The sequence below is a fragment of the Camelina sativa genome, chromosome 19, assembly GCF_000633955.1.
Source record: "Camelina sativa cultivar DH55 chromosome 19, Cs, whole genome shotgun sequence".
In the NCBI taxonomy this organism is placed as follows: Eukaryota; Viridiplantae; Streptophyta; class Magnoliopsida; order Brassicales; family Brassicaceae; genus Camelina; species Camelina sativa.
Window position 1 is genome coordinate 971,514 of NC_025703.1, and position 14,025 is coordinate 985,538.

Below are 14,025 nucleotides of genomic sequence, written 5' to 3' on the forward strand. Positions count from 1 at the left end.
GAGAAGCGACCGGGTTATGACCATAACAAGAAAGCAGGAGCCATGAATGCGCTGGTCCGAGCTTCTGCAATTATGTCCAACGGTCCATTCATTCTGAATCTTGACTGTGATCATTACATATACAACTCTCAGGCATTGAGAGAAGGAATGTGTTTCATGATGGATCGAGGCGGTGACAGGCTTTGCTACGTTCAGTTCCCGCAACGGTTTGAAGGTATTGACCCGTCAGATCGATATGCAAATCACAATACTGTCTTTTTTGATGTGAACATGAGAGCTCTTGATGGTCTGATGGGTCCGGTTTATGTCGGAACGGGTTGTCTCTTTAGAAGAATCGCTTTGTACGGATTTGATCCGCCTCGGGCTAAAGAACACCATCCTGGATTCTGCAGTTGCTGCTTCCCTCGCAAGAAGAAGAAAAGCCGTGTTCCAGAAGAAAACAGATCTTTGAGAATGGGTGGTGACTCGGATGATGATGAAGAGATGAATCTTTCTTTGGTTCCAAAGAAATTTGGAAACTCAACTTTCCTTATTGATTCAATCCCAGTCGCAGAGTTCCAAGGCCGTCCTCTTGCAGATCATCCAGCTGTGCAAAACGGACGACCTCCTGGTGCTCTCACCATACCTCGTGAGCTTCTTGATGCATCAACCGTGGCAGAAGCCATAGCCGTCATCTCTTGTTGGTATGAGGATAAAACCGAGTGGGGATCTCGGATTGGTTGGATTTATGGATCTGTCACGGAAGATGTGGTCACAGGTTACAGAATGCATAACCGAGGCTGGAAATCAGTTTACTGTGTGACAAAACGGGATGCTTTCCGTGGCACAGCTCCTATCAACTTGACGGATAGGTTGCACCAGGTTCTCCGATGGGCTACTGGCTCTGTCGAGATCTTCTTCTCGAGAAACAACGCCTTCCTCGCTAGCCCGAGAATGAAAATCCTACAGAGAATTGCTTACCTGAATGTTGGAATCTACCCGTTCACATCAATCTTCCTCATCGTCTACTGCTTCCTCCCTGCGCTCTCACTCTTCTCAGGGCAGTTCATAGTCCAAACACTCAATGTCACATTCCTTATCTACCTCTTAATCATCTCCATTACACTCTGCTTGCTCGCTCTCCTAGAGATCAAATGGTCAGGAATCTCACTAGAGGAATGGTGGAGAAACGAGCAGTTCTGGCTCATTGGAGGAACAAGCGCTCATTTAGCCGCGGTTATACAAGGACTGCTCAAAGTTGTTGCCGGAATCGAAATCTCATTCACATTGACATCTAAATCCGGAGGAGACGACGTGGACGACGAGTTCGCTGATCTCTACATTGTGAAATGGTCATCACTCATGATCCCACCGATCACAATCATGATGGTGAATCTAATAGCCATCGCGGTAGGGTTTAGCAGGACGATATACAGTGTGATTCCACAGTGGAGTAAGTTGATTGGAGGAGTGTTCTTTAGTTTCTGGGTGCTGGCTCATTTATATCCATTCGCTAAAGGGCTTATGGGAAGAAGAGGAAGGACTCCAACCATTGTTTATGTTTGGTCAGGACTTGTTGCCATCACCATCTCTTTATTATGGGTCGCCATTAATCCACCCGCTGGTTCCACCCAAATCGGAGGATCTTTCACATTCCCATGATTCAATAGGTTTGGTATTCTCAACAATTCTCTCTCTCTCTCTTTGGTCCTTCATGAAAAGATGGAGACAGAGGTTGGCCAAGAAACTCAAAAAGTACAGTTGAGCCAAACATAGAAACAAGTCAACAACTTCTCTCATTGTCTTCTTTTTTTTTTTTTTTTTGTTTGTTGGAAAAGGACATTGTTTTTTACTTGTCTTTTTAAAATTTTTGTAATCTTTGATCTGTTGATGGAATTATTTATTTTGCTACAGTTAATCTATATAATTTATTCAATTTATAAATGCCAGAGTTTGTAGTTGATTCATTCATTCATCTCCCATTGTAATTTGCTTCAGAAAGAAACCTTTTAAGAACGGGTCGGGTTATCGGGTTAAATATCCGGAATCCGACCCATAATGTTAAACCCGTAAAATTTAGCCCAACCAACAGAAAAAAAAAAAAAAAAAACTTGTCCCGTCGCATAAACCCTACGAAAACCTTTGAGAAGCTTCTCGTCGGAGGTTTGTAATGGCAACAGATATTTCGGCTTCCAATTTCTTCTTCTCCAAGCCAATTTCTTCTTCATAAATCTTTTTTTTTTCATACAGCATTCTCGAATATAGAAGAACCCTAAGTCTCTGTTTCCCAGAAAAGGAATGGCTCAGAAATGTGCGATTGGTTTGATTTCAGCCCTAGCAGCTTCGGCATCTCTTGCGCAATCTAAAGTCGCTTCTGCAGATGGTCCTTTCAATTTCTCTGGATTCTCTACTTCTTCGATTCCTCAGCAACAGCAGCAGCAGGCTTCTCCTCCGGCTTCGCAATCTCAGAAGCCACCGTCAACTGCTGCTGGTGGAGAGTCTTCTGCTCCTCCGCGAGCTCGGAATGATAATCCCAGGACCAGTTCCGGTGGTTTCGATCCGGAGGCTCTGGAGCGTGGAGCTAAGGCCTTGAAGGAGATTAACAGCTCCTCTTACGCTAAAAAGGTCTTGAACCTTTTCTTTTTTTTTTGGTTTGAATCTTCTCTGAAACCCTATCGAATCATGCTTAGGTTTAGGAAAGGCTTCATAGGAAGGTTTCTCTAGCTGATAAAGAGTTCTTATCTTTACTGCATCTTCGTTTAGGGTAGTGAAAGCTGAGAAATGGATTCTTTTAGGTTATAATTTGTATGATGAAGCTTAAAGAGATATGTGTGAGCTTAAAATGGTAGCAATCTGTGTTGGTTCTCTGAAGTTCCTCTTTCTGTGTTTTTATCAGTTGTGGTTGAGCTCATAGTTGTTGTGTATTTGGTTCATTGTAGGTTTTTGAAAGTGTTAAACAGCAAGAAGAGACAAAGCAAACTGAGTTTGCAGCTAAGGCGCAAGAGTTTAAAGCTATGCAAGCCCAATCTGAAACTGTGAGATCTACTGACTTTAACTTCATTATATATATATATATATATATATATATATATATTCTTGTATTATGGTGTTACAACTAATGGCTACCTAATAGAAATGAGTTGCGACAGAAATTGATTTATACTGTGAAGTTAGTAAACTTGAAAGTAATTTCTTGTGACAAAACCTGCTTCCAGTGATCAATATGAGACATATTTTCTGCATCATTTCATTTATTGGGTTTTTATCTGCTTCTTGGCGGCAAAGTTTTGTGTCTGACATTTTCCATTTTACAGGAGAGGCATAAGGTTATATATGATGAACAGAAAAAATTTGCTCAACACCAAGCGCAGACAAAATCGCAGATGGCCCGTTATGAAGATGACTTGGCAAGAAAGAGGATGCAGGCATGTAATTCTCAAAACAATTTTACAACACTGGTAGTTTCTTTTCTTCTTTCTAACAGCTTCTGCTGTGTAAATTGTTATACAGGCTGAGAATGAGTACCACAGAGCAAGAAATCAAGAACTTGTTAAAATGCAAGAAGATTCGACCATTAGACAGGAATCAGCTCGACGGGCTACTGAGGAACAGATCCAGGCACAGAGACGACAAACTGAGAGGGAGAAGGCTGAGGTTGAACGCGAGACCATCAGAGTGAAAGCTATAGCAGAAGCAGAAGGAAGGGCCCATGAAGCAAGGCTTGCTGAAGATGTAAACAGGAGAATGCTTGTGGATCGTGCAAATGCAGAAAGAGAGAAATGGGTTGCTGCCATAAACACAACGTTTGACCATATCGGAGGTGTGAGATTTAAATTTATACATGGTCTCTATGTAGTCTAGATTTTTTTGGCAGGTTTAACTAGACATGGAAAAATCCCTGTGTAGTTAAAATAAATTAGTGATTAGAATAGATTTGTGACCTACATAGCACTAATAAATGGAAATTGTAGTTGTTATAGGTGTTTGACATTTTACTCTTGTTTTCCTAGGCGGTTTGCGAGCAATTCTGACAGATCAAAATAAATTGGTTGTTGCTGTTGGTGGTGTCACTGCTCTCGCAGCGGGAATTTACACAACAAGGTAAAGACTACATATGTAGACCGAATGTTGAAAGGTTGTGAATATGTTTAAATTATTGATAAACAAATATTTTCTTTTGACATTTCTTGATTATGCTACCTGCCAGTCAACTTGTCTACATATATTGAAATAGGAACTTATACGGTTGTTTTATTACTTGTTGCAGAGAAGGTGCAAAGGTTATCTGGAGCTACGTGGACAGAATATTAGGACAACCATCCTTAATTCGAGAATCGTCAAGAGGCAAGTACCCTTGGTCTGGTTCGCTTTCTCGTGTAATGTCCACATTGCGCCGTAAGGAGTCGGCTTCCAAAAATGGAAAAGGGTTTGGTGATGTTATTTTGCATCCTCCACTACACAAAAGGATTAAACAGCTAGCTAATGCAACCGCCAACACAAAAATCCACCAGGCTCCTTTCCGAAATGTGCTTTTCTATGGTCCTCCAGGAACAGGAAAAACAATGGCTGCCAGAGAGCTTGCGCGTAAATCTGTATGATTTCTTTCCATATATATTTAAGTTATTATAAAATCCGTTGTAGAAGAGACCCAAATGGGCAATGGAATCTCTAGAAGATAGAGTTAGGTCGGTAGTGCAGAAGATGGTAGTTACATTTATTACTTCTGAAAGTTGAATTTGGCTCTAGTTTTAGGTGGTTCATAAATTCTCAGAGTTTTGTTCCTTCATCTATTCTTATTTTCCTATTGTTCATAATTTGTTTAGGGTTTGGATTATGCATTGATGACGGGTGGAGATGTTGCTCCCCTTGGATCTCAGGCTGTTACAAAGATTCACCAACTGTTTGATTGGGGCAAAAAGTCTAAGAGAGGTCTATTGCTCTTCATTGATGAAGCCGATGCTTTTTTGTGCGAGTAAGTGCTATTATTATTGGTATATTATTAGAAGCTGATCATTTCAGCACTTTTTTATTAATGGTTTTGTTATGTTCATGGGAATCTGACAGGAGGAACAAAACATACATGAGTGAAGCCCAAAGAAGTGCTCTAAATGCTCTGCTCTTCCGCACGGGTGATCAGTCCAAAGACATAGTCTTAGCACTAGCCACAAACAGACCTGGTGACCTAGACTCAGCTGTGGCTGACCGAGTGGACGAGGTTCTCGAATTCCCCTTACCTGGAGAAGAAGAGCGGTTCAAGCTTTTAAAGCTCTATCTAGAAAAGTACATAGCTGAGGCTGGTCCAAGTAAGCGGAGTTTGTTCCACCGCCTCTTCAAGAAAGAACAGGAGAAGATCGAGATAAAGGGTGTCACTGAGGAGCTCTTAAAAGAAGCAGCTGCAGTAACCGAAGGGTTTTCAGGTAGAGAGATTGCGAAACTGATGGCAAGTGTTCAAGCAAATGTTTATGGAAGTGAGGAATGTGTGTTGGACTCTAAGCTTTTCAGAGAGGTTGTTGATGAGAAAGTTGCAGAGCATCAACAGAGAAGAAAATTGGCTGGAACAGATTCTAAATGATCAGATAGATATATACCAAAATTCAATCAAGTGGTGTAATCTTCACGCTTTTGCCAAGAGGCACAGACTCTCTGATGTTGGTTCGGAGGTTTAGGCAGAGACTTATTCCTATTGTTTCTCCTTTTTTGGTTTAAGGAGAGGTTTTGTACTTGGCTTATAGCTTTGTCTGACCAAGCTCAAATTAAACTAGTTTTTAAATAAAATTGAGAAATATCTATATATTTCGTTCAAAACTGTTGCGATTTTAGAATTTTTGTTGTAAACAAAAAGAAAAAAGTTAGATTTGATAGTTGCTACATACTGTATTTTTTTCTTCAATAATTTCAGTTGGTTTTGCGAATGATTTTGTCGCACTCTTCCCGATTCAAATTCAACCTCAACTCTGGCTCAAACGATGAACTTTTAGATTTTGATCATCACCATCTAGTTCATACAAATCTGGAACTCAGCGGTTTTTTTTCGAGATGAAATAAAAGTGTAATCCAAGTCAAATTGTAGTTACCTGAAAGTTTCAGCAACACACTCAGCTTGTTATGTATTTAACCGATGAGTAAAAAAAAGTTAAATTGAATTTTCCACCACGCGCCTTTCTTGTAAAATTTTGTAAAAACGACGAAATCCCTGGGCTATAGACCACCCGTTTTGGCTTCGTGTCGTTGACGCGAAGATACACAAAGGCCTACCTATTAGTAAGCCTTAGTAAGCCCGGTACGTCTAATAAAATCTTGTTGGGCTCATTGTTTGTCTATTTGTCCTTCAAATTTTAGTGCAAAAATTCAACTTGTTTTAAGAAATTAAATTATGCGAATTGCTCACCCGTAATAAATAGCGAGAAAAAATCATATAAACGAATAAATCTTGGTAGCATAAAAGGCCATTACTAGAGTTGGAACTTGGAAAAGATAGCTCTTTTATGAGCTCAGTGGCATGCAAAATATAGCGATATCAGATCTTGATTGAATGTTACAAAATGACTTGAGTGCTGAAGTGAGGATGAAACAAGATTCAAACTTACCCGACTTCAATTGAATCCTTTATTATAAGTAATAGCTGAAGATACACAAACTTAGAAAATGCAATAAGCAAACGAGTGAGACTAGCGATTTCTCTTTCAGAATTTGCCTTCAGTGATGATGATCTTGAACGTAACGAAGGCCACAGTACTTGCAAATCGCAGGCTCATCTAGGTCGAGGCATATGAACTCAATTGGATGACCAAGGGCCGGATTGGTGTCTGCAAGTTTTATAGAACACAATCTACACATTAATATCTGTTTTGCTCATTAAAGAAATATACTCAATAAATTGGGCCACTGATGAGAAAAGGAGACAAACCTCCTTCACAAGCAGCAATCCTTCCATCAACTTTGATAGGTGGAACCTCACTGATCAGTTCCATTGGTGACTTCTTGCTTCTATCCTGTAGAGATTGGTTCCACAAAAGTGTTAATACCAGAAAAGTGGCAAAGAAAACAAAAAGTGATACACAAACTTCGTAGTTAACCAGAACGGACTGGTATAGATCCTATGCAATTTCTATCATATATACGGATTGAAAATCCAACCAAACTTAAAACTCCACTAGACTCGATCATTAATTTTATATGAACGCAGAGTTGCCATCTTTAACTAGGAAGAGTATGTGATGAACCATCTCTTCATAACAAACACAACCCTATAACACAAAGTCGTCTCAAGCATTGGTAAAAAAGGCAAGTTGATCTGGGTGTCAAAGGGTACTTAGGGTAGGGACAGCGTAAAGGAAAAAGCTCAAACCTACTTATTGATTTGACTAAACAACTTAAAAGTTAATAAGTAAAAACACATACTTAATTTTCTACCTACCGAAATTCATCAACGAAAGGAACTATGATTCTCAGATATTAGCGCAGATAGTTTTATCCGTCAAACCACAAATTCTCCATGTAATATTAAAGAAATAAAACAGTAATACTTGTGAAAGATAAACCTAATGTCCTTCAACTCCAAACAACTTGTAAGCGCAGTTTCAAACAGATTTTTGCCTCTATGAATACTGATCCAACATCGAAAACAATTTCTTCAGTTCTTCAAACGACTACAGAGCAGAAACTTCCTACCAACAATTTTCAGAAATCAGCATTTCCCTGTGGTTTCCAAAAAATCCAGTTCAACGATCTAACCCTAGGGGAGATCACCGAGATTAAATCCCCGAGTAATTCACGCAAAATTAGACTAATTTAAGATCTAAGTCTGGGAAAGATTTATTCGGGATGCGAAAGAGCTACAAAAATAAGGACGGTAAAGACAAATTCATGATCGCGAAAAAGTACCTGCATCCATTTGGCGGTGTGATTTCCGACTAGATCGTCTGTTGGAATGCCGAGTTGAGTGGTAGCCACACTAAAATTCCTCCTCGAAGATGGAAGAATCTGCGATCTGATTAGGGCTTTCAGGAGATTCGACGCCATTTCTCCAACACCGAGATTTTCAGAGGTAAAAAAAGTCAGTCTATCGAGAGCGAGAGAGAGAGAGAAGCTATGCCAAGAACAACGCAATTACTTGGGCTTTTTTACTCATATACACAGGCCCACTTATCTGAAGCATACAAAGGCCCTTGACTTTCTTCGTTTTTTTTTATTTATTCTTGCAAAATTCAAATTACCAACGAACATTTTGATTCTGATCGAAAATACTATAGAACTAGAGAAAATCAGTAGAAATGTAAATGAATGATGACATATTTTTAGTTGTTAATAAAAACATCAGAAGTACAAAAATTGTGAATCTATTATGATGTTATTGTGGGTGTTGTTGTAGGCACAAAATTGTAGAATAGAAATAGCGAAATTGTACAAAAATCCGAAAAGCAATCGCCTACGTACGAGAAGGCTTTATTTTCAAACCGCCTGAATCCTGATTCATTCACGAGCAACCACAATGAGTTGTTTGCCGACGTTCTTACCATGGAACAATCCAAGCAAAGCTGAAGGTCCGTTCTCGAGTCCTTCAACTACATCCTCAACGTAAGTTATCTTCCCTTCTCTTATATATGGAAGCACAAAATCCAGGAACTTCAAGTATTTGTCGAAGTAGTCAGCGACAACAAACCCTTGAATCCGAATCCGCTTGTAGATTACAGTTGCTAGGTTGTGTACACCTTCTTGGTCCTCCAGGTTGTACTGCGAGATCATACCACATACTGCGATACGGCCGTGTAACTTCATGTTTAGGAGCACTGCGTCTAGCATTTTGCCTCCTACATTCTCAAAGTATACGTCAATTCCTTCAGGGAAACACCTGCATGGTCACAAAAATATATATCATTGTTTTGAGTCAGATCTCTCTATATCACAAAGGGATAGATACGAAAAGAAGAATGCTCTATTGACCTCTTCAGTGCAGCATTAAGGTCCTTCTCTTCTTTGTAATTGAAAGCTTCATCAAACCCGAACTTGTTCTTGAGAAGATCAACCTATAACAAAACTCAACAGAGAAAAAAAGACAAGTGACACTTTTTTTCTATATTATTGGACTCCAGAAAAAAAAGTCTGATTACCTTTTCCTTACTGCCTGCACTTCCAACGACATAGCAACCCATAATCTTTGCAAATTGTCCCACGAGCTGACCAACTGCACCAGATGCAGCTGACACGAACACGGTTTCTCCTTTCTTAGGTGCACAGATTTCATAAAAGCCAGCATAGGCAGTCATACCGGGCATACCTGACAGAAACAGAGGAATTCTCTAAGACACACTAGGAAACTAATGAAGCTTGCGGAGTTTTGAACATAGTAATTAGATTTGTTAGCGATCAAAGCAACTATTCTACATGATTTGGATCTTGTGTCAATGCAGCATGCATGCATTACAATTCAAGACCAGACCAATATGACCCATCTATCATGCCAGATTTCTCACTATGCAAGTTGACAATTTCCCTATAATTACCAAGTGAATAATAACAAACATGACCAAAAGAGAAGCAGAGATAACATACCGAGAAGTCCAGTGTAGTAGGATAACGGAACATCGGTGTGTTGGATCTTGAAATGTGAAAAATCTGGAGTGATGACACTGTACTCCCCCCATCCAACTAATCCCCAAAGTAAGTCTCCTTTTTTGTAATCCGGGTGCCCAGAGTCTATCACTTTAGACACTGAAAACCCATTGATTGGCTGCAAACAATTCAGTAAGAACATTTTACACGATTCAAAATATATTTTCTCGTCAGGGTCCTTCAAGACTCTGTCTCTCAAGGAGATTAGCAAGACCATAAGAGACGTCGTACTGGTCGTAGTTTAGAATAATGTTTTCTAAATTTAAAAAACAGTGTTTCCAAATCCATATCCGCTTCAATAGTGAAATTGTTTCCGGAAACGTAACAAAATCGATCGAGTTTCTCCATATAGATTCTCATTTTTTTTTTGTCTTCCAGAGAACAATGCGTAAACTATAATAATAAGTGTTGTTTGTGGTGTACCTCACCGGGATTGTAACCTTGAGCTAGCGCAGCAGTGCCGGGATCAGGCTTTCCCATGCGAATGCGCATGTAAGGATCGCAAGAAAGGTAGAGATTCTTCACCAATACCGTCTTGGATCCCGCAGGTATCTTTAAATCGACGGTGGAGTCGATGAAGATGAGGTCAGATTCCTTGGGGAAACCGGTGACGTAATCTCGCAATATGACCTGCTTGTTGGTCGCTGTGGTTGCCATTATCTCTGTGATTTAGTTTCTCTATACCTCAAAAGATGATTTTTGTGTTCTTCGTCCTGACGAGTTCTGTACTTATAGGCTTCGCGAATCGTGCGGTGGTATAATAGCCAGAAGGCCCACACAACATGCTAAAAGAATACGTGGTATCTTATGATTAAACGCAGCTTATGTGGAACACACAAACAAAACTGCAATAGAACAAAATTTTGAATGCGTGAGTATATCTTCTTACATTTTTAAAATACAAACTAAGCAAACTTTTTGTCCAGCGCATCGATTAAAGTTTTACAGCGAGCTGCACCAATTCTTTTTTATCCATACAGTGAAAATTCCGCCGTAAACGACGCTACCTTCCGACCTGCGGTTGCTGCATTTGTGATTCATAGCCTCAAGCAATGAAGCAGCAAGTAAAATGGAGCTAAGATGAGAAAATTTTTAGAGACATTTGGCTTCAATTTCTTCAAGAGTGAGACCCTTTGTCTCAGGCACAATGAAGTAGATGAAGAAGAGAGACAATACACATATCACTCCAAATCCACAGAACAATACTCCAGCTCCTAACAGATCCTGCAAAATAAAATTAAGTGAGCTAAAACCTCAAAAGTTCGATAGTCTCTTAGGGGAAAAAACAGAAGAAGATATGCAACTAACAAGATATATGAGAGCTAACTTGGGAATCTCTCGTTACACATTCTTTCCTTAAAGTTATAGCTTAGTTCTATTGAAGATATATATTTATAGAGAAGAAGTTTCTTTACCTTTAGAGGTGAGAACGCGAATGTCACAAGTGCGTTTGCGCCGAAATTAATAAGCACTGCTAGACTGATTCCTCGACCTCTTAGTTTTAAGGGAAATATCTCTGAAATCATCAGCCAACCAATAGGGCCAAAAGATAGCTGCAAGATTAGTGGAAAGTCTCTTACGGTCGTATCCAATTTTTTGTATCAAAATACAATCTTGCATATGACATTGCCAGCAATGGAACTTTTATAAGACAAATCTGTAAGAAAATTTAACCTGGTAACAGCCCACATACAGTAGCAACGCAGCTACAGCAACAGCTGGTACATTATTATAAAAGATGTAATAGGACCCCAGGAGGAACAATGAGATCACCTGTTACACAAATGAAAATACACGAGGGTAAATTTCTGGATCGATTAGATTCTGTCCCTTGTAATCGAAAAGACAGTGAACATGTGGAAATTAGTGGAACAAACAATTAAAAAGGAAAACCATAAGAAGCCAGAGGCCATACCATGCCACTAACACCACCAAGAAGTAAAGGTCTCCTTCCAAGTCTATCAATAACTATAACAGAAACTCCTGTCATAACCAACTGCAACAGTAAAAGATCACATCAAGTCTTTGAAAGGAAAAATTCAAAATCGCTTTGCAGCATAAAAAGTTAGCTCACAAGAATAATACGGATTAAGCATTTATACTTACTACTTCTAACATTGGTAGCAGTTGTACTACAAAGCATATCAATCCTTTAATATTTTTTGCTACAAGGTTCTCACATGTCAAACCAGATGAACAAATTTTAATACCTTCAATAGACCAAGCAGAATTGAGATCCGAGTTGCATCAGCTGCAGCAGAAAAGCCGGCAGTCTAACAGGTAATGTTAGTGGTAAACGAAGTTAAGATTCTCTCATGAGTTTCCTCCTATTGAACAGAATCCAAATAAAGTAGAGATAAAAAGAAAAACCTGCAGTATTGATGGTGCATAATAAAGTACACTTGGTTGTCCAGTTATCTGCCATTTGCAAAGCAAACATATATTCAGGTATTGTTTCATTTTCTTAAGGAACAATTGATAAATTGACTGCACCAACCTGTTGGAACAAGACTAATCCTCCTGCTATAGTGAGAGCTTTCAAGCATTTTCCTCGAAATAATTCACCAAATGTAGCTTCTTTGTCCTCGCCCACAAAGGCAAGGTCAGCCAATATCTCGTTTACTTGTTCAGCTGCTGAGTCAGCTATGGCAGGCCCTCTAAGGCGGAGAAGAGACCTAATTGCAGCCTGTTGAAGATTCTCCACATTACTTTTTCCCTGGATTGCGCGCAATAAAAGCCACCTAGGAGATGCTGGTAGCCAACACATTCCAATTCCCATAATAACCGGCACAGGGAGAATTGTTGCGTACATGTAACGCCAACCAGAAATAACCGTAACCCAAAGGCTACCGATTCCGTAACCTCCCTTCACAAAATTTTATGTGTCAGTTTAACTTGGTGGACAAAAAGGTTTCAAAAAGGATGATGCAAGTACTGTAACTTTAAACTGAGCTATAAATTTCCAAAATTCTCAGAGTTACGAAAACTTACAACCATCCCAAGGACAGTGGAGAATTCCTTTAGTGATATCATCCGTCCACGTATCTGACTTGGAGCAGTCTCTGCAATGTACATTGGAGCCGCGTGCATTGTCTAAATGCAACAGAACATATCAACTTTCAAGTTAAAAAAGAATGCTAAAAACGTACTCCATAACAGTATGGATCCATACACAGTAGAACAAACATCTTAATTTGAACGTTAAACTAGATCCATAAACAATGGCTCATGAAACTGAAAGAGACTGTACAAGAAGAATAGGAAGAATTCTATCTCATCGCTATAGGTGCATAATCTTTCCCAAATTCCACCAAAATAAATAGCTATTTTGTAGATGTTGACTTTGATTGATTACTTGGTCAAATGCATGATGCACACTGGAAACATGGGCATACAAGTTTCAGCAGGCAATAACTAAAATGTGTGGTCTATCTCACCAGTCCAATCCCGATGCCATACATAACTCGTCCAATTATCAGTACGGGAAAAACAGGTGCTACTGCAGTCACAATGGCTCCAACAAGATACAAGAATGCAGCCAAAATCAGCTCCTTTCTTCTTCCTTGAAAATCCAATACAACAATTCAATTTCTTTTAGATGGAGAGACTGTTACATATCCAGATGAAGGAAGCCGAGAAAAACCAACCTATAATGTCGGCAACACTAAATGCAACAATGGAACCAATTAAGGCACCATACAGTGAGCCACTAGTCTGCACAAAATTTTAAAAACATTGTAAAAAATTTGTTTTTCTTCCACAAGAAAGATCACACTCCAGTAGGGAGGGAATAAGAACAGTAACCAACGTGTAAAAGATCCCAGAAAGGTGAATTATAGACTCACAATGATACCAACATCCACTGAAGACAAGTCGTACCATGAAATTCCACTTAGCGTTGGCGACTGTACCGGAGGCAAAAGCAGAGTAGTTAACAGAATTTGAAAGGCTTAGTCCAACGACAGGAGGCAAAAAGCAAATACAGGTGTGAACTACGAAATAGCATTATTTAACATGGGAAACTAGTACACAGCTTTACGATATTGTAAGCTTGGAAACAAGAGCTAAAGAGATGAGAAAGCTAGAAAAGTCAAACTTGAGTACCTAAAGCACAGGCTTTTAGACAAGGTCAAAACCAAATACCTTAATAGAAATGGTTGCACAAGATGTAGCACCAATTTCATAACCAAAAAGCAACGCTCCAAGAGCTGGAAAGAGAAACCTGCAATAAATGACTTGTTTACTTCTTATCAATGCTTTTAAGACAAATCTGTGTGACGTGCATATCCAAAAGAATCCCACTTGCTTTCATAAAAAACATTGGCAAACAAACTATGAATAGCCAACAAACAAAACAATCTGGGACCACAACGTTTATTCAATTGGTATTTGATGACTAACAAACAAACAAAGTAAAAAAAAAAAAAAAAAAAA

At 39.3% G+C, this 14,025-nt stretch overlaps 5 protein-coding genes across 6 annotated transcripts in view; 2 read left to right on the top strand and 3 right to left on the bottom strand.

Annotated features, from left to right (window-relative positions):
• The window catches only part of LOC109124574 (cellulose synthase-like protein D3), a 6,813-nt gene extending 4,964 nt beyond the window's left edge, over window positions 1–1,849 (top strand). Inside the window, exon 5 of the mRNA XM_010487337.2 lies at window positions 215–1,849. Within this exon, the coding sequence (XP_010485639.1) occupies window positions 215–1,641 (1,427 nt within the window). The 3' untranslated portion in view covers window positions 1,642–1,849. The remainder of the gene's footprint in view (window positions 1–214) is intronic.
• On the top strand, window positions 2,045–5,784 carry LOC104763932 (ATPase family AAA domain-containing protein 3-like). 2 transcript variants are annotated; one of them, XM_010487339.2, is made up of 9 exons: window positions 2,064–2,142; window positions 2,230–2,604; window positions 2,919–3,014; window positions 3,294–3,404; window positions 3,490–3,799; window positions 3,990–4,080; window positions 4,247–4,571; window positions 4,803–4,951; window positions 5,044–5,784. In XM_010487339.2, exons 2-9 carry the CDS (start codon window positions 2,278–2,280, stop codon window positions 5,549–5,551), a joined length of 1,917 nt encoding a protein of 638 aa, XP_010485641.1. In that variant the 5' UTR covers window positions 2,064–2,142; window positions 2,230–2,277; the 3' UTR covers window positions 5,552–5,784. The 2 variants fall into 2 exon arrangements, with proteins under 2 accessions (XP_010485640.1, XP_010485641.1); XM_010487338.2 differs by having other exon boundaries at window positions 2,045–2,604.
• Window positions 6,438–8,071, bottom strand: LOC104763933 (NADH dehydrogenase [ubiquinone] iron-sulfur protein 6, mitochondrial). The gene is made up of 3 exons (XM_010487341.1): window positions 7,864–8,071; window positions 6,887–6,971; window positions 6,438–6,785 (listed from the first exon to the last, which is right to left on the bottom strand). The coding sequence occupies exons 1-3, from the start codon at window positions 7,999–8,001 to the stop codon at window positions 6,676–6,678; spliced, it is 333 nt and encodes a 110-aa protein (XP_010485643.1). The 5' UTR covers window positions 8,002–8,071; the 3' UTR covers window positions 6,438–6,675.
• On the bottom strand, window positions 8,342–10,328 carry LOC104763934 (NADP-dependent alkenal double bond reductase P1-like). Its single transcript, XM_010487342.2, has 5 exons — window positions 10,015–10,328; window positions 9,532–9,709; window positions 9,090–9,256; window positions 8,923–9,005; window positions 8,342–8,830 (listed from the first exon to the last, which is right to left on the bottom strand). Exons 1-5 carry the CDS (start codon window positions 10,246–10,248, stop codon window positions 8,452–8,454), a joined length of 1,041 nt encoding a protein of 346 aa, XP_010485644.1. The 5' UTR covers window positions 10,249–10,328; the 3' UTR covers window positions 8,342–8,451.
• Window positions 10,433–13,860, bottom strand: LOC104767307 (D-xylose-proton symporter-like 1; the record flags this gene model as incomplete). Its single annotated transcript, XM_010491350.2, has 12 exons — window positions 10,433–10,815; window positions 11,007–11,144; window positions 11,266–11,364; window positions 11,507–11,587; window positions 11,802–11,864; window positions 11,962–12,009; window positions 12,089–12,457; window positions 12,583–12,684; window positions 13,029–13,153; window positions 13,239–13,305; window positions 13,437–13,496; window positions 13,735–13,860. Coding segments are annotated over 12 exons (1,410 nt in total), but the record flags the coding sequence as incomplete, so codon positions are not given.

Bases quoted from the DNA above. Each gene is read 5' to 3' on its own strand.
- LOC104763932 (XM_010487338.2), top strand. From the start codon at position 2,278: ATGGCTCAGAAATGTGCGATTGGTTTGATTTCAGCCCTAGCAGCTTCG. The intron at 3,015-3,293 runs GTGAGATCTACT...TCCATTTTACAG, and splicing joins TGCAAGCCCAATCTGAAACT to GAGAGGCATAAGGTTATATA. The intron at 4,952-5,043 runs GTAAGTGCTATT...GGAATCTGACAG, and splicing joins GCCGATGCTTTTTTGTGCGA to GAGGAACAAAACATACATGA.
- LOC104763934 (XM_010487342.2), bottom strand. From the start codon at position 10,248: ATGGCAACCACAGCGACCAACAAGCAGGTCATATTGCGAGATTACGTC. The intron at 9,257-9,531 runs GTATGTTATCTC...TGTTTCTGTCAG, and splicing joins CTACTACACTGGACTTCTCG to GTATGCCCGGTATGACTGCC. The intron at 8,831-8,922 runs GTCAATAGAGCA...GTGACCATGCAG, and splicing joins CTTAATGCTGCACTGAAGAG to GTGTTTCCCTGAAGGAATTG.
- LOC104763933 (XM_010487341.1), bottom strand. From the start codon at position 8,001: ATGGCGTCGAATCTCCTGAAAGCCCTAATCAGATCGCAGATTCTTCCA. The intron at 6,972-7,863 runs GTACTTTTTCGC...CAATCTCTACAG, and splicing joins ACACCGCCAAATGGATGCAG to GATAGAAGCAAGAAGTCACC. The intron at 6,786-6,886 runs GTTTGTCTCCTT...TAAAACTTGCAG, and splicing joins GATTGCTGCTTGTGAAGGAG to ACACCAATCCGGCCCTTGGT.